The sequence below is a fragment of the Furipterus horrens genome, unplaced genomic scaffold (assembly GCF_987537825.1).
Source record: "Furipterus horrens unplaced genomic scaffold, mFurHor1.1.pri manual_scaffold_1, whole genome shotgun sequence".
Classification (NCBI taxonomy): Eukaryota; Metazoa; Chordata; class Mammalia; order Chiroptera; family Furipteridae; genus Furipterus; species Furipterus horrens.
The window spans coordinates 111,036,724-111,060,593 of NW_028327171.1; the positions used below are offsets into that span (position 1 = coordinate 111,036,724).

Here is a 23,870-nt window from a genome sequence, read left to right on the forward strand (position 1 = left end):
ACGTGAGTGCCAACACTATGCTCAGTTTTGTAGATGGAATAATTAATAAAAACACAAATTCTTATGGATGCCTTGCCTTATAATCTAGCAGGGGAAGATGGACAGTAATCAAATGTAAGATTGCATCTGTGTTAAGTATTAGGAAGGAGAGGTATGAGGTGTCAGTAATGGAAAATTTAACCTAGGTAGGGAGGTCAGGGAAGGCCTTCTCTAAAGAAATAATGATAAACTGAAACCTGAAGGATAAGGATAAATAGGCCAGGGAGTGAGAAAAGAGCCTTCCAGGAGGGAACCTGCCAAGTTTGAGGAATAGAAAATACATCAGTGTCGCTGGAGCATAGAGAGCAAAAGTGAGGCAGGTTTGAGATAAGATCGAAGAGGTGGACTGGGGCCAAACTAGGGAAGCAATTTTGAACAATAAGCAAGAGGGAGTTAGGCACGTGGGGATTGTTGATAGGATTAATTTGCATTTTTAAAAGGTTATTTCTAACTTCCATTTGGAGCACAGGTTTGGAGAGAACCTTTGAAATATGGGTAAACCAGTTTAGGAAGTAGGTAGTGGAGCAGATGAGGAGAGAGTTAGGAAGTAAAATCTACAGTAGATGTGATTAGGGGTGAGGAAGAGGTTAGTGCTTAAGGATAACTCCTAGGTGTCTGGCTTACATAATATAGGGATCACCTGGGCTGGGTTTAGGGGACTAACAATGAGTTCAATTTGGGTAGAATAGAACTGATGGTGTTTTTGAGACACACAAGAGATTTCAGATAGGCAGCTGTTATAGTTTGGAGCTTAGAGGAGAGAGTAAATGTAAAGTAGTTTCATTCAATTGAATTAAAGTAAAAATATGATTGTAAAGGTAAGCTTAACCTAGATATGTCGTGGAGGTCCTTTGAATACAGTCTTCAGTCCATATTTTGGGCTTTGTTCTACAGTTGGAAACCACAGAAGTTTGAACAGAGGAGTGACAGAATAAGAGCTGTACTTTAGAAATACTTGGCCATAAGATGAATTGGAGAGGACAGGGGTTAGTGCCTATACCAGACGTACTTAAGACAAGTGTATAGAACAAATGTATGAACAAGTGTATAAAGGAGAGTAGTGGGTGGTTGGGAGAGCTGTTGCAGAGAACAAGTCCACATCGATGGACAGCTAGCCGACTAGCTGAGTGAGATGAAGAAGGAAGAGTCCGTTTGGATTTCCAGGGAGCCTAGGTAACAGAGAAGGATGGGAACAGTCTCGAGATAGCATAAAACTGGAAAGTATTTGGAGTTGTCAATCTATTTAAGATTGGTCCTTTCTTTTAAAAGTTCATATCTTCCATGTCACCTAATAGCATCAAGTATTCAGCCATATTTAGCATCTAACTGATTCTTTAAATTTCAGACTTAGATCCTAAAGTAGGTCTTAAAGCTGTTTGCCATAATGTACATACAATCCAGGTTATGCATGAGATCGTGGGACAGGAACTATAGATTGTTTTTATTTATGTATGTATTTTTCCATGTCATCTGAATTGTTTAGTATCCATCTCTAAAAGATAAGGACACTTCACAATATCATTATGTCTCTAAAGTGTAAAGAAATTAACAGAAATTCCTTAATATAAAAAAGTGCAGTGTTTCAATTTCCAATGGTCTCATACATGTCAAATGTTTATTTTTATTTTTCACTTTATTTAATCAAGACCTGTATAATGGTCAAATGGCAAACAGTTGACATGTCTCTTAAGGCTACCTCAGTCTACAAATTCATCCTCCATCTCCCCCACTTCCCACCCCAGCAACTTATTTGTTGAAGAAATCTGGTCATTTACTCTGCAGTTTTCCTTGGTCTGGATTTTGCAGATTTCATTCTCATGGTGTTGCTTAATGCACTCTTCTGTCCTCTATTTCCTATAGAGGTTTGATCAGTTTAGGTCAGATTAAACTTTTCGCATTATATTTTTTTAGTAGAACTAAGTGATTGGTGTGTGTACAGAATTGTGTTGTGTGATGCAAACTATGGTGGGTAGGAATTCAAGAGAGAGAAGCTAGGGAGATTGGGTTGTCCCAGTTAAGAATAGCTTCATGAAGGCGTAGAGGATATGTGGGGGTAGGAAAGCAGGTATGATACTATAGACATGGAGAATGACATGAAGTTAGAAAGGGAAATAGGAACCAGATCTGGAGGGCTTTGAAAGCCAGCAAAAGAATTTATAATTGATATGGTTGTCAATGTGCAACTATCAAAGGTTATTGAACTGGGATGAAATGTATCAACAAATAAATAAAGGTGCTATTTTAGAAAGACAGGTCTGGCAAGAATTCAGGTAGAGGGTTAAGGACTGAGTTTGGAGAGTGTGGGAGACCAAGGTAGGACGGTCACCAAGAAAGGTTACAGTGAAGGATCAGTTCAGAGTAATAGGAAAATGTCACAGAATTTTGAGTAAGAGGTTTTCAGCAGTGTCAGTGTGATGAAGAGAATAAGGATAGGGAAAAAGCAAATGATATTCACAAGAATTAGGGATAGGCATAGGTGAATATTAACTTTAAATGTTTTATAATGAGGAGTTGTCTTGATAGTACGTAGTTTCCTGAGTTATTTGGGCAGCACTTAATAATTTAGGGATGTTTTACTCCCCCTTTAATCCTGTTCTGATCTTTTAGGTGCTTAAAAGTGTAATAAGTAGGAACAGATAGGAAGAAAATTCAGAAATACTTCAGTGTTACAGCCTCTTGATGAAAACATTGAAACAAGCATTGTTTTTTGTTTATTTTTTTATTAAATCTCTCTGCTCTGGAGTACAACAGTAACAGTGAAGCAGTGAAGTACTGGCTAATAGTAAGTGAACAATGGATGAGGGGACTAGATCCTGATTTCTCTTTGGGGCTCTTTCTCTGTTTATCTCTTGACTTAGTTTTGTGTCCTCATCCCTGAGTTGGGCTAGGTGACCTTTAAGGTCTTTCCTACTGCTGAAATTCTGTGATTCTTTAGTTGATTTCTCAGGTTAACTAAAAGCAATTGGTACCAGCCTTTGGCTGCTCTTGCATAGTTTGAATAAAAGATTTTTTTTTTTTTAATGTATTTGTTTTTTTGTTTGTTTGTTTCTTTTTAGAGAGAGGGAAAGGAGAAAGAGGGGGAGAAATATCACTGTATGGTTGCCTCTCACTCGCGCCCCCAACTGGGGACCTGACGTGCAACCTATTTCTGTGCCCTGACTGGGAATCGAACCAGCGACACTTGGCTCGCAGGCCGACGCTCAATCCACTGAGTCACAGCAGCCAGGGCGAGATTTTTTTTTTTTAAACATACAAGCCAAAAACTTTAAATTATTAAAACATAAGAAATTGTTATTATTTGTATAAATAGTAATTTTTTTGCTGTCTTTATTTTGGAAGCTTAAAGATCTGGTAATTACTGAAGGTCAACTAACCTTTCCTATCAGTGGTACCTATTCTTAATGGCTATCTCTATAAATTCTGGTTGTTGAATTTCAATGCTATCTAAGGGATTATGTGATTTGGTAAAATGAGAATGATGTTGTCTCAGAGTGAGCAAGGAGACTGAGGATCTAAGCTCATTTGTGGTTATTAAGTTTTCTCATAAAATTCAGAGCTGCTATGACTAAATTTTCTATTTTACTTAAAATATTCTTTTAGGTAACAGAATTGCTAACATGAAAATGGTGTATCTCTTAACTTTTTGATATAAAAATATTTAATATAAACTAGAATAGAGAAAATAATTTATCGAACCTCCCTATACCTGTCACCAAGCTTTACCAATGATTAATTCATGGGCAATCTAGTTTCCTGTTTACCCTACCCACTCTCCTACTCCAACCCTGGATATTTCAAAGCAATTTCCAGACGTCATTATGCCATCTCTAAAATGTATGGATTCTTGTATGTATCTTCTCGTATTTTAAGAAGTCTATTTGGGGAAATAATACTACGGTTTAGAATTTTGGTTAGTAATGAAACAGTTGGCAGTTATTTTAAATGTTATGTTAGTGTCCCATCCTGAAACTTCAGCCATTTTTTGGAAGTACTTTATTATATTACTTAAAAATATGTAACTTTATTGTTTAAAAACACATAGCCTAAGGTTTGGGTACTTTTTAATATTCAAGAAAATTCAAACTTCTATTTCTCTGATCTCTTTTACATCTTTTCAGGTACGTGCTTTCCAGCATGCCTTCAGCACTAATGACTGCTCCAGGAATGTCTACATTAAGAAGAATGGCTTCACTTTACATCGAAACCCCATTGCTCAGAGCACTGATGGTGCAAGGACCAAGATTGGTTTCAGTGAGGGCCGCCATGCATGGGAAGTGTGGTGGGAGGGCCCTCTGGGCACTGTGGCAGTGATTGGAATTGCCACAAAACGGGCCCCTATGCAGTGCCAAGGTTATGTGGCATTGTTGGGCAGTGATGACCAGAGCTGGGGCTGGAATCTGGTGGACAATAATCTACTACATAATGGAGAAGTCAATGGCAGTTTTCCACAATGCAACAATGCACCAAAATATCAGGTGAGAAACTAGGTATTTTCTTAGATGTGGGCCTTTGTCAAATCATGCCTTAATTTGTTTTAAATATACAAAATTTTATATGTAGCTTTGTATGTCTTTTTGGTAATATATATATATATATATATTTTTTTTTTTTTGCATTGAGGAAGGCAGAGGCATTTATTTTTTCCTGCCTCCCCCATCTTTTTGGTAATTTTTAATTAAATAGTGTAACTGGCCTTTCTTTGCTACTCTGGTGATAATTTTTTAGTATCCCAGTATTTGTTTCATAATACATATTGAACGTTGAGCAATTCATCTTTGCTCTAAATCAGGGCTTGGCAAACTCTAAAGTATAGGGCCAGATAGTAATATTTAGGTCCATATGGCCTCTGTCAAACTATTCAACTCTTGTTAGAGTACAAAAGCAGCCATAGAAAGCATGAGAATGAATGAGCATAGATGTATTCCAGTAAAACCTTACTTATAGGCTAAGGGCCAGATTTGGCCAGGAGCCATAGTTTGCCAATCCTGACTCTAGATTGTCATCTCTTCTTTATCATGGCACATCTAAATCTACTTTTTCTAGATATCTCACCCCAACAAATGCACCTATGTGTGTACACACACATACCCTCTGCTACTTATTAATCTGCTTGCGGATTCCACAGCCTCTGCAGGTGTCAGTGATTTCTATAAAGACAGACAAGTTCACGCAGACTTCTGCATTTCTTTAAAAATTGATTTTGGAAAGAGAGAGGAAGGGAGGGAGAGAAAGAGAGAGAAACATTGATTTTTTTTTTTCTACTTACTTATGCATTCATTGGTTGCCTCTTGTACGTGCCCCAACCAGAGATCGAACCTGCAACCTTGGCGTATTGGGATGACACTCTTAACCAGCTGAGCTACCCTGCCAGCACAATTTTTAAATTCATTTTAGTTGTATACCACACTTAACATGATCCTAGGGTCGAAATTATAGTTCTGTTTGTAAAAGTTATATGATTACTGCAGGTCTAAAACATAGTAACCTGATAAGGAAACAGAAATTTTAAGGAGTTAATAGAGTTCGTATTTCAGAAAAACACGTGTATTGAAAGCTCTAGCCTCAGTAATGTCCTCAAGTCAGGGATACTAAAGTAGAAGTACTAAAAATCTATTCAGTTTCCTGAGGTAGACAAGCCTGGAAGGATTTCCTTTCATAGAATCCTTTCTTCACTGTCCTTTCAGGCTCTGCATACTCTAAAGAGAAGGGTGTTTGGACTTAATAATTATTGGTGATAAAGTCCTGTGGCTGCTAGACTTGTGGTAATTTTGTGGTGAAAGTCCTTTAGTCAGTTCTTCTAAATTTATTGAGATTTGTTTTAGTGTCAGCATTTGGTCTGTCTTGATGAGTGTTTCATGTGTGCTTGAAAAGAACATATATTCTGTTGTTGGATGGAATAGTCCATAAATGACAATTAGGCCAAGTTGGTTGATAGTGTTTGAGCCATCTATGTCCCTAGTAATTTTTCTTTCTACCTGTTCTATCATTTATTGAGAGGAGTATTGAAATTGCCACTATACTTGCTAATTTACCTATTTCTTTTTGAAGATCTATCAGTTTTTGCCTCATGTGTTTTGATGCACTATTATTAGGTGCATATATATATATATATATATATTAAATTACTGTTATATCTCCCAGTCTGGTTAACTCTTTTATCATTATGAAATGTCCTTCTTTGACTTTAGTAATATTCCTTGTCTTTAAGTCTATTTTGTCTAATATTAATATAGCCACTCCAACATTCTTATGTTTACTAGTGCTTACTTGCTTACTCAGAGTATCTTCCCCTCCCCCCCATCATTTTATTTTCAATCTGTCTTTGTACTAGACAACATATAATTGGGTCTTGCTTTATATCAAACTGGATCTCATAATCCCTGCCTTTTGATTTGAATGTTTAATCCATTTACATTTAATTAATTATTGGACTGCTTGATATTGTCCTTGTCTCTGTGCCTTGAAAGCTATGTGTGTTTATTTTTTGTTTTTTTTTAATCTTTATTTTTTTGGATTGGATAATTTCTGTTGCTCTATCTTCAAGTTCATAGATTGTTTCTTCTTGCCATTTCAACTCTACTATTAAGCCAGGCTACTGAATTTTAGTTAGTGTGTTTTTCAGCTTTAGAATTTTCACTTGGTTCTTTTTTATAGTTTCTACTTCTCTGTTGAGATTCTCTGTGCATTCATTAATACTAGATTTTTTTCTTTAATTCTTCCACATTTTATAATAACTGCTTTGAAGTTTCTCTGCCAAACAAACATCAAGGCCTTCTTGAAGTCAGTTTCTTTTATTGACTGCTTTTTCTCCCCCTGAGTACGAGTTACATTTTCCTGTTTATTTTTAAAAGGTTTTATTTATTTATTTTTAGAGAGAGGTGAAGGGAGGGATTAAGAGGAGAGAAACATCAATGTGTGGTTGCCTCTCACATGCCCCTCAACTGGGGACCTGGCCTGCCTCCCAGGCATGTACCCTGACTGGGAATCGAACCAGCTACCTTTGGTTCACAGGCCGGTGCTCAATCCACTGAGCTGCACCAGCCAGGGCTCCTGTTTCTTTCCATATCCAATAATTTTTAAATTGAAAACTGGACATTGTAGGTATTATACAGTAATATTGGAATGTTTTGTTCCTCTAGAAATTGCTTTGTTTTTTTGAAGAGTATAGGTTTTCTTGTTTTGCAGGGAGTTAACTTGCCTCGACTCAATCTGTAAACTGTGTCACCCATTGTGTGCAGCAGCTAACGTCTTTGTTCAGTTTTTGTTTATTTTTTTGTTTGTTTGTTTGTGGCGTCTAGCTGCTACTTTTTCAGCTTGGTTCCTTAGAGGTTTCCTCTGTGTCTGTGTAATACAGTGGCCACACAAGAATTGGGCAGAGTTTATTCTCAGATTTTGGGACTAGTCCTCTGGTGGTTTCATTGCTTCTAGAGTTCCTACTTTAAGTTTGCAGTTACTCTATCATCTCCGAGTTTTGTCCTCTGACACTGAAGCTAGTGAGACTTCTGCTATCTGCTCCCTGTGCTGTGTACATGCTGTATGCTCAAAGATGAAGCAGGAGCAATATGCCTTTTTTAGTTTCATCTTCTGTAAGGTAGGGGTAACATCTAGGATTGATGTGAGGAGCAAAAGAAGTAATACAAATAAAACACAAAACAAATACCCAACAAAACATTAACTTTTTATTTCTGTTTGTTATTTTTGTTGTTCATGCTTTGTTGGTGGTAGCAGTGGTGATGATAATTAGGGTGTTCTTCAACCCATAAAATGAGGTGTGGGTTAATCTGTGAGTTGGGCAAAGAGAGGAAAAAAGCAGATGCTGGTAGTTATTTGTGGTAGGAAATACAATGAAATAACAGCAGGAGTTATAATTGGGAAGTATTAAATTACTGTTTTGATTGCAAATGTTAGGACTTTCTGCCTCTAAGTATATAGCTGGAACAGCCTTTTATAGATGCAAAATTATAAAGATAAAACATCTTCAGTTCTTGGCTTACTTTTGCAAATGGAAAAATAATATATTGTGCTTCCAGTTCAGTTTAATAATCAATGCTGCTTTTTAAAATAATGAACAGGTGTTTCAGAGCAGTGGCCCACCAAGTGACTATTAAAAAACCTATTCTGGCCCTGACCAGCGTGGCGGCATGGCTCAGTTGGTTTAGCATTGTACCTCTAAGCGAATGGTCACTGGTTTGATTCTCAGTCAGAGTACATGCCTGGGTCGTGGGCCCAGCCCCTGCTTGGGACACGTACGAAAAGCAGCTGATCGATGTTTCTCTCACACATCAATGTTTCTCTCCCTGTCTCCCTCCCTTCCCCTCTCTCTAAAAATAAATAAATATTTTTAAAAATTAATTTTAAAAAGGCCTATTCTGCATCTTTAGAATCTATAGTCAAATTTTGCTATTCATGACTATGTAAGTTCCACATTGTATATAGAACTGCTTTAACTTTAAAGGCTATATACATGTTTTATTATATATTTAATTTTTATTGTGGTAAAATATAAACAACAATATTTAAAATTTTAACCATTTGAAAGTGTGTAAATTCAGTGGCATTAAATACATTCACAGTGTTGTATAACCATCACCGTTATTTATACCTAAAATTTTCATCCTCAACATAAACTCTGTACTCATTAAACAATAACACCCTGTTTTGTGCCCCCCACCCCCCAGGCTCTGATAACTTCTGTTTACTTTCTGACTATGAGTGTAAACATTCTGGGTGCCTGATATAAGTGGAATCATACTATATTTGTCATCTTGTGTCTGGCTTATTTCACTTAGCACAGCGGTTCTCAACCTGTGGGGTCGCAACCCCTTTGGGGGTCAAACAACCCTTTCACAGGGGTTGCTTAAGGCCATCGGAAAACACATATATAACTACATACTGTTTTTGTGATTAATCACTATGCTTTAGTTATGGTTGGGGGGGTCACCACAACATGAGGAACTGTATTAAAGGGTCACGGCATTAGGGAGGTTGAGAACCACTGACTTAGCATGTTTTCAAGGTACATCCATGTAGCATATATTGAAAGTACATTTCTTTTTATGGGTGAATAATATCCCATTGGGTGTGCGTGTGCATGCGTGTGTTCTATAGTAATTAGAAAAGATTATTTAGATAGCCTTTTTTGGGTAAAATATGATACCACGTTATAGATTTTAGTGGTATCTTTCTTAAGAAAAGCCTTAAAGTAAAGAGTAAATAAAATCTGAGGACTGTTCAGGGGGAACATTTAAATTTTCGCTATTAAGTGTAGATTCCACGCAAGTCTTAAATTTAAAAACCTATCAAAACAAGCAGTTATGATGATATTGATATATTTTCTTTCTTCTCAATGTTTCTCACTGACCAGAAACCTTCTCTTCGGGCTTTCCTTGATAATTTTAGGGTATATATTCTTAATAATATTTTCAACCTGTTCATTTGTATCATGTTTCTTCTACTTATGCCCAATGGATTTTCTTCTAACCTTCTTTCGCTATCTGTTTGCAGATAGGAGAAAGAATTCGAGTCATCTTGGACATGGAAGATAAGACTTTAGCTTTTGAACGTGGATATGAATTCCTGGGGGTTGCCTTTAGAGGACTTCCAAAGGCCTGCTTATATCCAGCAGTTTCTGCTGTATATGGCAACACAGAAGTGACTTTGGTTTACCTTGGAAAACCTTTGGATGGATGACAGTGGCTTTCTTGGGATGAAAGACAGAGTAGAGGAGATATCTGCTTGTGGAAAGTAGAACCATGAAGTGACAGTGTCATGCATGCATGTCCAAGAAACATCCTGAAAAACACATGAAATTGTTAACTGGAGAAGCAGCTGTACAGCAAAGATTATCATAGTGTTTCCTCTTTCTACTGGGCCAGAAAAATCCTCAGGGTTGCAGTTGGTTGAGTGGACAGTTGACATGTGCATGTTGCAACAGATTTTGTCTCTAAGCTAGCAATGGGTTATTTCCAGCTTTTAAGGTGAGACCTTAGAGATTCTGCACAAGGGATAAAATAAGGAAATAGCAAGATTTTTAAGTGGGTGTGTTCATGAAGAAAGATTGATCCTGTTTTACAACTGCCTGTTTTTTCTCCAGACACCTTTTTTTTCCAGCCAAGCTTGATTATTAGAAAAATATTAAGCTGGCTGGGTTTTATTTAATATTTTTAATATATTGAGAAGCATGGTCTGCTTGGACTGCACTTCTCTAACAGTGAGACGTAAAATTGTGCAGCTATTTTAAAAGTTGTATATACAATGTGTTTAAAAAAAAAAACAGGACAGAGGGGTTGCTTTGTTCTAGTTAAATTTCTTAAAAACCACTACATGGTACAAAATTAACATATGCAGACAATTACATAACTACAAAGAGGATTTTTAAGAGGTGTGTTACATCGGCTCATTTTGTATTTTATTTGGTTTACAGTTTCCATAGCTATTACAGTCTTTTTTCTTTTTTGTCAAAATTATTATAAAAATCCTTTAATATACTGGATAAAGATGGAAGGAAAACAAATTTCTTTCTAATCATATAATTATAGTAATGTGTATTTTATATGGTTTACTTTTTGGCCTTCTGAGAACTTGTCTCATAAAAACACAGAATATTGCCAATTGCACTTAGAGACCTAAAATATAAAAGCTGTTAGTTGCAGTCCTTAGAAAAGGAATTGATTAATGGTCCTTTTATTTCGTAACTTTATACTTCTGTAGGTATTGAAAATTTTTTCATTTCACATTGTTTACAACATGCAACAATGTAAGCCTCACACTCTTCTTTGGGGTTATCAAGAAAATGTTTACTCACCCACCTGGAACAGTGCCATCCTGAACCCATGTTAAGAATGTTCTTAATGTTATAGATAATTGCCCCCATGGGACTTGAAATAAAACACCTTGTGCTGAAAACTTCAGGTTGGCAATATTTTGAAAGTTTCACTGTAGGAGAGCTTAACGTTAATTCCTATTCTGAATTTTTGACTAATCTGATTTCACGAATACTCTTTCAAATTAATAATTAACACACATGAGTCGAGATTTTCTTTTGTTAGAAATAAACATCTTTCTCTATGAAAGCATAAATTGTATGGTTTTAGATACATATTTGTGAGAAGAATTGATTAAGGCAAGTGAAATCTTTGTACTTTTGAAGGTTATGGTTGTATGCATATTCTGTCTTAAATCTAATAAAGTTAGGGACAGCAAACAGTAGGCTGGGGTTTGGGGGTTGCTCCTTAAGAGTTAAGATTGTCAGTATTCCTGTGAAGCAGGGAATTTCAGTCATGAACAAAGATTTATTTTTGCCGTGTGACAGGCTTACAAATATTTGGCGTGTATTTGGTATGTTGCTTAAAGATGAAACCTGTTTTGTTTTTTTTATTGTTCTGTTACAGTTGTCCCGTTTTTCCCTATTGCTCTCCTCTGCCCCGCCTGGCTCCCCCCTGAAATCTGTTAAAGATTCTTTTCAATACCATGTCAAGATCTGTTAAAGATTCTTTTCAATACCCATATCAAGCAGAAACCTGGAAACCATATTTAATAGTGCAGAGTGAAATTATATCTTACATATAATTTCTTACATATAGAGAATATATCTGCTACAGAAATTGATTTTGTTGCTGTGGAATGACTTAATTTGGCAAAGTTTAAAATTTGATTACAGAAGAGAACTGATTCAGGATGAAAATTGAGCTAGTTAGGATATTAAAAAGTCTTTTAAGTACTTATTTATTTTTCAGGTTATGATACAGCCAATTCCAAAAGCTTGGCTGAGAATTTTGTTTATAACTTCTGTTTTGTCTTATGAGTAAACATTCATTTTTGTAACAAAGTTTTGAAGGTGCTGAATGGAAAACAGAAACACATGATTATTGTGTATTGGACATATAATCAAATAATTGCCTAAATATTTAAGATATTCTTATCTCAAATATTTAAATTCCCTAGTATCCCATTTGCAAATTTTATAAAATGAAGGTTCATATTTAACACAAGCATTGGGGAAATGAAGAGCCTTCATGTATTACCTGATAAATGAATTTGTTACAGGAGACCAATAATAGCTATATAGAATATTAAACTACTACATTGTTCAAGGAAATGGAATCTCTTTTTCATTGGTGCTGAGAGAGCATTTAGGTAGAAGACAGTTGAACTTAAAGATTGAGTATCAATCAGCTAAACCAATAGTTTTAATAGTTTTCAGCCTCACCAATACTTTGAAGTCATGTGTGTTTCGAAAAATATTAATACTTGGGTACCATATCTAAGATTTTGATGTTGGTCTGGGAAATGACATGACTATAAGGATTTTGTTTAACATCCTAGATGATTTTCAATATGCTTCCAAGGTTGAGTTCAAAATTCACCTTACATTTTCTCATCTGCAAAAAACAAAAGTCCTTGTTCCCTTCACTACCTCACAAGAACATTGAGAGTAGAGAAAATAATGCGAAAGGGCTTGTGTGATGGATGAGAAGTGCTAATGAAAGGCAAAATTGTATTCGTTGTATTTCAACTGTAACTATGAGCAGGAAAAATGTGTAACTGAATTTGCTTTGTTGACTTGAGAAACCGGGAGCTTTCTCTACTTCTTTAGTGAAGCATGCAGCTGTGTAAGCAGACATTAATATTACTCTCATTCATACTATGATATTCTTTCATATTTGAGATAGACAGTTTTAATTATCTGGTTTTACATAGGAAAGAAGAAATATTAAGGCTTAAAGTCTGTAATGGTCAGTGGCTCATAATTCATTAAAACATTTCATACAAAGAAATTTGTGGTTAATATATATCATTTCACAGTTGCCATATTTTTATCATCTGACTGTTGAATGTTAAGCCATTTATTTCATCTGCATTTATATTCATGTAAGTTTAGTTTTAGACTTGAGAAAGCATCTAAAGCAAGTAGGGTTTACCCAGTTGAATACTTAAAAGTCATGGCTCAATGATTAGGCATTCTCTGCATTTTAGATATGATTTTACCTAGGAAAGAATTTAGAAAAAAACAGAACCTTAAACCAGATAGTAGGTATTATAATTAATTTAAGTCCCCAAACTGCCATTTATATAGACTGCAATATTAATATTTTTTGATCATTTTAAAAAATGAACAGTTTGAAGAGATAGAAATTTAAGGCATTAGATTATCATTGAGAAGATTACTCTCCAGAAATCAAGGCCAGCGCCTTCAGGACCACTTTGAAGCCTTCTTGAAGGAATAGTACATACCCAACCCAAGTAATATCCTAACAAAGCATTCCTTAATTCCTATAGCTGAATGTAATCTCTCCTTCCTTGAAATTCCCCTAGTTTTATATTTTATGTATACTTAACACATGCTATATTACTTTATACCTCATATAAATTTATATTTATTATTTGTTAGTGTCTTATCTCCCTTGAACATCTGAAGACGGTATCTCTGATTGACTCATTTTTATGTCCACATCATCTTAGACCGAAAAGCAGGTGCTCCCATATTTGCTAAAGGAATAGATAAAGAACTGTAGGAAGACAAAAAAAGCGCCTCTGAAGTTAAGAGACTACAGTAACAAAGGATAGATGGGAAAGAAATTCTGTCCACGTGAAGCACAAAGGAAAGGGATGCAAATCTGAGGCTAATAAGGGAGAAATAATGACTGTGAATGCATTTTAGCCATTTTCCTTTATTAAATATTGGTAAACTAATTTTTAGTTTTTGGTGTAGATTTCATATTTGTTTAGAGCTAAAATTAAAATTCTGTATTTTAATTTTTGAAATTCTGTTATTTTGCTTTAGTTTCATAATAAAAAGTTAAAAGATACCACCTGTGGTTGCTTACATTTAAAACAAAGAATTTTTTGTACGTTGGTCACAAAGAAAAACTAGGGTACCTAATTAGCCAAACCTAATGGAATTTACCTACAAATTCCATGGCTTTTAATACTGGAATCTACATTTCCCATGTTTAGAATGGAACGTGGACAGGGAATAGCACAATGATTCCCTGGGACCCTGTTCCCCCATTAGCTCCACCCCCAGCCAACAGCTGTTTGATACTGTAGTGGTTTGCCAAGAGTAATGAGCCTGGCATGGCTGAACAAATGGCTCCTGTGATCCAAAGCCATCAGACAATCAGTTAATCATGTTAAACTTGCTTGATATGTAAACATGTTATTAAAATTTATGCAAAGGGTTTAAATTTTTCTAGGAGAAAAGTCGGTGTAAAATTTCTGTATTTATCTTTTCGTTCAGGGACAGCTTGACCAGTCTGTTGTCCTAATTCGGGAGGGGGGAATCCACCCCCAAACCATTTGCTTTTTATTTAATGTATTCATTAAAATATTGAGAGCAACATGTTCTCTACTCTTTAAAATATAATTCAGTGTTAGAAGCAGCCCCTCAGGATTTAAGGTTTTCATTATTCAACTTGTATGTACTGGATTTCATAGTAAGTGACTGGAAAAGTAAGAATCATTTAGAAAGTTTTCCTTAGATCATCCTATTGATAGTCCTTAATTTCTGTTTGTTTTTAAACAAGAAAACATTTTAGGAAAAAGAGAAGTCAAGTCCTGCCTCTCTCATGGTATGATACTTAGTGAGTCATGTTGTATTTTTGCTCCCTCCTTTCCTCCAAAACTAAAATAGGGGATGCTATTGATGGTTTTGAGGTTCCATCTTCCTTGAGAAAGGCTTTCTGAAATAATTTATTAAAATGCTAATTTCCATTTAGATTAGAGGCATATATTGTAATGGGAATAGCCCAGATATCTTTGTTTATTTCACTGTAGCTAACTTGTTCACATTTTCCAACCAATATTTAAAAGGTATTTTATTGATCTATGTCCTTTTATTGATCACCTTTACCTTTGAAGAAAAGAATGCTTAAGGTTGGAATAAGACAAGTCAATGACTTCTCTCCCTGCTTCAACAGCCAAAGAGCAATACAATTCATGACCAAATTGCCCAGAGCAGTGAAGAGCATGCCACATTGGTAATGGAGACTGGCTGCATTTAATTGAGGATAGGAGCCAAATGTATCCACTTTCCCAAGCACAATCTATGTGAATAGTGAACTTAAATGCCTATGGTGCCACACGGAATGGATAGTGACTCCCTACACCACTCTGGATTTGAAGTGGCTGTGGCTGAGCCATAGCTACTGAAATGGTGAGGATCTGCCTACCTGCCCAGCTGCTAGTCACCTACTTAGTAGTTTGGAAAGAATGAAAAAGCAGAGAAGATAATTCATAATTCATTAAATATTTGTATGCACCTACATGTACCAAGCTTTTGCCAGGTCCTAGGAATGTAAAGATGAGAAAAAACAAAATAGTCTAAAGTTGTTCATAAGCTAGTGAAAAAGCAAGTGTGAAAATAGACTACTATAAAACAGTGGAATAATTTTTAAATCTTTTAAATCCTCACCTGAGGATTTGTTCATTGATTTGAGAGAGAAAGAAATATCGATTGGTTGCCTCTTGTACATGCCCTGACCGGGGATTAAACCTGCAACCTAGGTATGTGCCCTGACCTGGAATCGAACCTGCAACCTCTTGGTATATAGGACGATCCTCCAACTAACTGAGCCACCCAGCCACGGCAAGAATACTTGCTTTATGGAGTTATGTATGAGGTCCAGTGTGGCATAAAAAGAGGAAGTATTTAACTTAATCTGGAACGATATTTAAACTTGAGTTTTAGGAGATGCGTAGGAGTTAGTGAGGATAGCTCCACCATTCTGGGCAGATGGAATAGTACATACAGTGATATTGAGGCATAAGTATATCCAGTATGTATACAAGACAGTGCATCCTGGAAGAGTAATGGGAGAGGATATGGAATAGGAAGATTGGGGCCAGATCATAACTGCCATGCTAAGAAGTTTGGGTTTCATCTGCTTTTCAAGGGGAAGCCATTACAAGGTTTTTAATGCGGTCATGGCATGTTCCATGGTTTTTTTCAATGACTACTCCAGTTGCGCAAGGCAGTAATAGATGGAGGATGAGTCAGGAGGTCTGTGCAGAACATGATGAAGACCTAACCTAAGGTACTGTAAGGATATAGAGGAAGGATGTATTTCATAGATATTCAGGAAGATAAATGGGCACCATTTGTATGTAGAGGACAAGACACTTGTTTTTGGTGTAGACATTTGGGAGAATAATGGTACTCTATTAATATAGGGAATTGAAAAGGAGGAATGAATTGGAGTAGCAGATGTTGCGTTCAGTTTTGTATATGTTGAATCTGAGGTGCAAGTACTCCAGAGTGTTGGAACTAAGTCAGGGGTTAAGGAAGGATTTAGCTGAGGGGCCACTGAACAGCAAGTGACAGCTGCTGATGTGTTGCTTTCCTCACGTGCTCTTCCTTCTCCACTAGGCTCTATAACCAGAGGGCAGGTGAGGGGAGGTTATGCCTGGAGTACATTGAAAGGACAACCAACTGCCCCTATACATGTTGACTCTATCAAGTAAAGGCTGGTGAGGTTTCTGTTTTTTGTTTTAGCTCTCATGCTCTGTACCTTTGAGGAACAAGTCTAGCACTTAAGATTTTTCCGGGCCTCTTTTAAAGATTTGGGGAACTTAGTAATTTTCTATCAATTTGGTTTTAAGGCAGAAACACTAGAGTAGTTGTTCATGAGTTGCAGGTTCTAAATCCTGGCAGTGTTCCCAGCATGACATGATTTCTGAGCAGATTTCTACCCTTCTAGGGCTGTTTCCTTACCTACTTAGATGAGGAGGTTGACCCAGCTCAATAGTTCTCATTTTGGGATGCCCACTAGAATCATCGGGGAAGTTTAAATTTTTTTAAACAGCTGTATTGAAATACAATTGACATACCATAAGCTACACACATTTAAAGTGTACAATTTGATAAGTTTTGATATACATGTACATTCATCACAATCAAGACAATATGTACATGGGAAGCTTTTAAAAGATAAGATGCTCAGGCAAATTCGATGGGATAGAGAAATGGATTCAGGCATCAGTACGTATCAGTATTTTTTTTTAAGTTCCCAGGTAATTTTCCCCCGAATTAGGAGACAACCATTCCAATGCTGACTTCTGAGGAGCCTGAGAGTGGAGGCAAAATCTCTGTATGATCTCTAGCCCCAGACCAAGAATGAGTCAATGGCACTGCCATAGCTAGAGCCTGCGACGACTGATAGCTCTCCAATTAGGTGAGTTAAATTTCTGCAGTCATTTAAAAGAGGTAAATGTCCTTATCAGGATTCTTCCAGGGAGCAGTGGATTTGGTATCCTTCCTGAACGGGGTGGCAATGAAATTTGAATACTGAGCCAAAGCTGAGAGGCTGCATCTGTGCTTTGCCACATTTTAGAATCAGACTTTTTATGTCTTTGAAACAAACAAACAAAAGACATAATCATTGAAAATTGCTGCAGGAAAGAAAGAAAAACTAATGTTATGGGTTGAATTGTACCCCCCTCCCAAATTTGCATGTTGAAGTCCTAACCCCCAGCCCCTCAGAATATGTCCTTATTTAGAAATAGGGATCTTGCAGATTAATTAGTTGAAGTAGCTTAGGCCTCTAATCCAATGTGATTAGTGTTCTTATAGAAAGTGGGTACTTGGTTACAAAGAGAACGCTGCATTAAGATGAAGGCAGAGATTGGGATAATGCAGCAGAAGCCAAGGAATGCCAAAGAGTGCCAGCAAACCACCAGAGGCTAGGAAAGGGGCATGGGACAGATCCCTCCCTCACAGCTTTCAGAAGGATCCAACTCTTCCCTGACCAGTGAGGCTCAGTTGGCTGAGTGTTGTCCTGCAGAGTGAAGGGTTGCTGTTCGATTCCCTGTCAGGGCACATGCCTGGTTTGCAGCCTGGCCCCTAGTTGGGGTTGGTATGTGTGAGGTGTTTCTGTCATACATTGATGTTTCTCTCCCTCTCTTTCTTCCTCCCCCCACCCTAAAAATAAATAACATCTTAAAAAAAATTAAATTAAATAAATAAATAAGTAAATAAAATATTTCTTTTAAAAAAAGAAGAAGGATCTAACTCTTCTCTCTGACTTCTGGCCTCCAGAACAGTGAGACAATAAACTTTTTTTTTTGTTTAAGCCACTCAGTGTATGGTATTTTGCTATAGCAGTCCTGGGAAAACGAATACACCTGGTAAATTTTCTCTCTACAAATTCTCCTATTTCTCTCTGAGGGCAATTTTGATAATGTGTTTAGTTGTTCACTGGAATAAGGGGTAAAGCCAGAAACTATTTCAGAGTGTTATAGATTTGTTGGAAGGTCTTTTGTCAGATTGTATTTGTAATCCAGTGTTTGTAAAGTACACAGTATAGTAGATAAGGGTGTGGATTCTGGAGTAAAAGCTGCCTGTTCTACGACTTAATAGCTCTGTAACTTTGGAGAAGTGATTTCTCTGTAAAATGAGGGAACAATGCTGCCTACTTAAAGGATGTTGTGAAGAGTAAATGAAAGGCACATTGAGCTGCTTAGAACAGTGCCAGGAACATCGTAAGCATTCGAGGCATTTCTCATTATTATTATAATATTACTGAACTGCTCAAAAACAGGTAACGATCCTTAGTAACCAACCATGAAAGAAAAGCACTGTGTGTGTGGTGGGGGAAGCAGGGGGCTTCTTTTGTGTGTGTGTGAAATATAAAACTTAACTCATTTGGTCCTAAAATTAAGAATATAAAACATTTAAAGAACATTCAAAGCAACAGAAACTTGGGTTAGTCTAACAAAAGGAGTTGATCCTGGAGGTACATGGGTATCTCACAGGTCATTGCCAAGAATGCAGTTGGGTTTCATGAGGTATTTGGACAAGGCAATGGAAAGTCATCAGGAGCCTGGTACTATCACCTCTTCCACATCCCTGAGATGTCTCTTCCTTCTTTCCCTAAACATCCTCTTCTACATAGTCTCATTGTAGGCTGCTCATGCCTCTCCTCCTTTCAAGAAGTCAACCCAGGATGAGATTGGACTCCTAATCCCAATACCAAATTTCAAAGATAGGCACTCCACTTGCCACTACTACTGGTCCTGTCAGCTGTGGTCATGACATGGGGTGGAGAGTGGGTTCACAGCACCTAGGAAGTAGCTAGGGTTCCAGCTGTGTGACCCTTTGGCTGGTGGGGGCGGAGGGAGGGTAGGTGACTGGGAGGCAGTCACAAAGAAAAGAGGCAGAACACTGCACAAAGACACTTACAAATGTGCTTTGATTTCAAAGCATGGCCATATTAAGAGCTGTACTCTTAGGGAATCTGAGAGGAGGAAGACAAAGAGGCTCAAAGGGGTGAGGAGAAAAGGACACAGGAGAACAAGGCAACTCCGTAGAGGGATGGAGGCTCACGGTGTGACAGCAACATGAGGGGGAGGACCAGTGTTTCAATGCCAGACTCAGCTCTGAGAGGCAACAGACACTTCCTGGGGAGTGAGGTGGAGGTGTTAGCCAGGAGCTGGTTTGCTAAATTAAAGGCAAGAATAAGAATATCAGGTTTTTTGGATGTTAAAAAAATAAGGGATACTTCTTGCCCCAAGCTTCTGGTCCCTGCTTTTAAGTGAGAGACTGAAGGATGGTGAGGTTTGAAATTCAAAGGAAAGCTAGCTCAGTTATCTGCTTTTTGTTGGACTGATTGTTAGTCATTAGTACCCAGCTGCTCACTGGCTGCTCATTTTGAGCATTAAAAACAATATGGTTACATCGTTAATAAGTTGCTCCCTCTCTCTACGTATGCTGCTTACATATTTCACTGGATTCCTTTCCTGGAGGCCCCAGAGTTAATTTTGGTTGCTTTTGGGGTACTGAAGTGAACTGAGGGTCACAGCCTGGAAGGGAGTTTGGTGATGAGTTGAACTAAGGAAATATTTTAGGGAAAAGATAGTGTCTTAGCTCAGGCTGCTATAACAAAATACCATAAACCAGGTATCTTGTAAACAACAGAATTTTTTTCTCACAGTTCTAGGGGCTGGAAATCAAAGGTCAGGGTGCCAGCCTGGTCAGCTTCTGGTGAGAATCCTGTTCCAGGTTGCAGACTGCACACTTCCCATTGACCCCTTACACGGCTGAGAGCAGAGCAAGCAAGCATTAAAGACTCTTTTAAGCGCACTAATTCCATTCACTCAAGCTCCACCCTTTTGACTGCAATGAATGCTAATTACCTCCCAAAGGCTCACCTCCTAATACACAGTACCTGGGCGTAGGATTTCTAAGTATGACGTTCAGTCCATGACAAACAACAAAGGAATCATATGTTGAAATTTCCTGCCTCAACCAAATGAAATGTTCCTGTTTCTCACAGAGTGAAACTTAGAGCTACAGATTTTGAGGCGGAAAAGGAGCTCTTGTAGGAACATGGAACCAGTCATTTGCCCTCAAGGGGCTTAAGAGAACCTACTGTATGTACCCTCACTACTCCTCCCTGCAGAAGCCTATATGTGTCCCCTGATTTCACGACCTGTTGTGGCCTGCCACCCTTACACCCAAGTCCCTGACTTAGAGACCTACATGAGTTCAAGGCTCTTCCCTGCAGGAGTCCCTTCCATGAAGAAGCACAGGATGTGGTAAAGGTCAAGAATATTTAAAGGGCTTGTCCTCTGTGCCTCTCTCTCAGATCCTTATCAGAAGTGGCTGGTGGAAAATTATAATGGAGGCTTTCTTATCTCCTTTTTTGCATCAGGATCATCACTGCCAGCAAGAATAAAATATTAAGAGCCTCTAGTCTAGAGAATCAACATAGAGCTCACGCTCCTCTCTTTGATCTTGCCATCTGCTAAGCATAGCATAGCATGTACAGTTGGTGTTAGGACTAGGGTCTGCATAGATGTTGTGCTTAGTATTTTGAGCACCTACTATGTGCTTTACCTACATTATCTCATTTATTTATCACAGCTCTCAATGGTATGTGTTCTATCGGAGAGAAACTGAGGTTCACAGAGGGTAACTTACTTGCTAAAGTCAGACAGCTTTAAGTTTTAGAGTCTGGATTTGAACCTAGATCTCTGACTCAAAAGCTTGGTCACTTTCCACACAAGGGGGAGGCAGACATGTCACTGGATAGATATCCTGTAAGAAGGTAAGTGCTCTTGAAGAGGCAGACAGGAGTGGTGGTGGGGAGTCTGACTCATCTGGAGAGCCAGTGGGAACACTGAAAATTGTTTTATTCATCAGGACTAGGGAGACAATGGGAACACATGTCCCTACCCTCAAGGCACATTCAGGGTCTGGGCCAGTTCCTCTCTGCTTCCCTTCTCAGTTCTGTGAACTGTCCCCTCTTAGCTATGATCAGCAATCTGGACCTATGTCTGGATTGCCAGACAAAATACAGGATACCCAATGAAATGTGAATTTCTTATAAATGATTTTTTATTTAGTCTAACTATGCCCCAGCGTTGCATGAGACATGCTTATGCTAAAGAATTATAGCTTATCTGAAACACAAATTTCATTGGTTGTCCTATATTTTTATTTGCCACATCTGGCCAACTCTAAAACCCAGCCAGAGACCTCTTGTCCAGTCCTGACTGTCAGCAGCTTTACCCTTCTTAACCCTTGGCTTTTTTTTTTTTTTCCCCTACGTAGCATCCTGATAGCAGCCCGCTTCTGGGTTCTTGGTCCCACCCAAGCTCTCCTCATCCCTGCTGTACATGCCCCAGCATGAGAGCAGGGTCTTCTGCTTCAGAGAAAAGCTTTCATCATATTTTCTTGCTTTGCTTCCTCTGAGAGTACCTCCCTGGCACCACACTGGTAGGCTGGCACTGTAGGCAGAGCCTGAAGGTAGAAATTGGCAGAACATCGTCTCAAAGGAAATAGCCCAAGAGGGGAAAATGTTGCAACAGCAAAAGTCTGTGCCCTAATTTCAAGGCACAGATTGTTATAAATATCCTTCACTTTGCAGCTTTTTTAGTTTGATCCTTTTCTCAGGGTTCCTGGTCCCTCTTTCTCCTCTGTTTAGATACTTACTAAGGATGTACCTGGAGCACCACACGACCAGGCAGGCGGAGATGAATAACACTTTACACTCAAGGATCTCGTGGCCCAGCAAAGAAGTCAAGACCTGTCTAAGTAGTTGTAACATATGGTAGAAAATGATAACATCAAAGGAAGTGAAGAGAGAGTGCTATGGGACTTCAGAGGAAGAAGAGGGCATATTTAGGTGAGGGAGGGATTCAATCCAAGCAGCTTCACAGAAGAGGTGTCTTTTGAACAGCTCCTCAAAGAATAAGCAGTATTTAAATGCCTCTCAATTTTTTAAATAACTAATCGTGGAACACTAATTCCTTGTTTCTTTTAACTATTTATGAAACTTAGAGCAACTTGTTTTTGTCACCAAGGCTTCCAAATATTCAGTTTATTGTTATTTTTAAAAATTTCAGATGATGTTCATGTCCTAAATGTCAACAATATATAAGGTCGACTCCTCTCTTCCACCCAATTTTAAATCCATCTCGCTGCCTCCATGGCTTCTGTGACTCCACTGGCTTGCTTCCCACAGGTACCACCTTCCGCAGACACAAGCCTGAAGCTTTGTCTTGTGACTATTCCCTTATAATTTTGACATTTGTGAAATAACCGGAAAGGTAGAGAGAATAACAACAAACACCCATGTGCTCACTATTCAGCTTTAATAAATCTTAACATTTTGCAATATTTGCTTCATATCATTTTTTCCCAGAAACAAAATATTACAGGTAGAGTTGAAAGCCCTATATATCCTCGCCTGTGATTTGATTCCTTTCCTTTCTCTTCCTCTGCAGAATCTGACACATCTCATTTCCATGCTTGGTTTTTGATTTTTTACATATGCATGATTCATAAACAGGTTTAGCATTGTTGTACATACTTACAGACTAGAAACAAGGACGGACGAAAGCAAGTTTACATATATAAGTATGCAAAACATAGAATTTATTCTTGTATTATTTATTAATTATTGTATTATTTTCCATGTGAACAACTACAAATCTACTTTTGCCCACCCCCATATATACTATAATATTATTTATGTCCTCCTGTAACATTATATCCCCTTATGATTTATCCATACTTAAATACAGAGCTGTTAATTCATTTTAAATTGCAATACAGTAGTCCATTTTACAAATATACTACAATCTGTTCTTCTGTTGATGGCCATTTAAGTTATTTCTAGTTTGTTGTTATTACAAATAAAGCAGGAATGCATTCTGTACATATGCTACGTCACTCTAGAATATATTAATTAAAATGGTATTCTTGGTTTATGGATTATGCTAATCTTCACTTTTGTTAGGTATTTCTTAACTCATTGTCAAAATATTTGGATCAATTTACTCTTACCAGCAATATTTCTGTTTATTAAGCAAGAGGTAAAGGGCAAACCCCACAGAGAATGCATGGTGCAGGCATGTTTCAGCCGGCAGCTCTAAGGGGCTGCAATATGGTGCCCCAGATTCTGACCTTCCACGTGGAAGGTGCTAAGGCCAGGCAGAGCTGGGCACACCATGCGTTGTTCTCAGGAGAGGGACTACAAATTTCCTGTTGCCTTACACATTTCTAGAGGAGTCTGGAGGGATGAGGATATCAAACAAAGCTGGCTTTGCAATTAAGGTTTCAGTCTTCCTAGCGTGAGAAATGTGTTAGAAACAGCCCAATAACTGAGAATTTATAGACCAGAGGCTTTACAGCTTTCCCTGAAGAGCCAGCTCATTGCTAGGCTATCTGAAAGAGGCTCACAATGGTCATCCAATTGACAAGCTGATTTATTTCTCTATGTTACACCTCTGACCCTGGGGGCTTGTTAAACACAGGCCTTCCAACCCAGAGCATGCACTAGTTGACAACCTGTCACAAGTTTGCATCATGGGCTATGAAAGGCAGGAAA

General features: G+C 37.8%; 1 protein-coding gene and 1 long non-coding RNA gene across 3 annotated transcripts in view; one reads left to right on the forward strand and one right to left on the reverse strand.

Annotated features, from left to right (window-relative positions):
- Window positions 1-23,870, forward strand: part of FBXO45 (F-box protein 45) — a 45,667-nt gene that overhangs the window by 2,481 nt on the left and 19,316 nt on the right. The window contains exons 2-3 of one of the 2 annotated variants that reach the window (XM_090278307.1): window positions 4,158-4,514; window positions 9,544-10,143. In XM_090278307.1, coding sequence (XP_090134433.1) covers window positions 4,158-4,514; window positions 9,544-9,729 — 543 coding nt within the window. In that variant the 3' untranslated portion in view covers window positions 9,730-10,143. Of the gene's footprint in view, window positions 1-4,157; window positions 4,515-9,543; window positions 10,144-23,870 lie in introns of those variants that run through there. The other variant, XM_090278298.1, reaches the window with a different exon arrangement.
- Window positions 7,730-23,870, reverse strand: part of LOC150021724 (uncharacterized) — a 66,744-nt gene continuing 50,603 nt past the window's right edge. Inside the window, exons 2-3 of the long non-coding RNA XR_016511231.1 lie at window positions 9,706-9,831; window positions 7,730-7,820 (exon numbers count right to left, since the gene is read on the reverse strand). This is a non-coding gene — a long non-coding RNA (uncharacterized LOC150021724). The remainder of the gene's footprint in view (window positions 7,821-9,705; window positions 9,832-23,870) is intronic.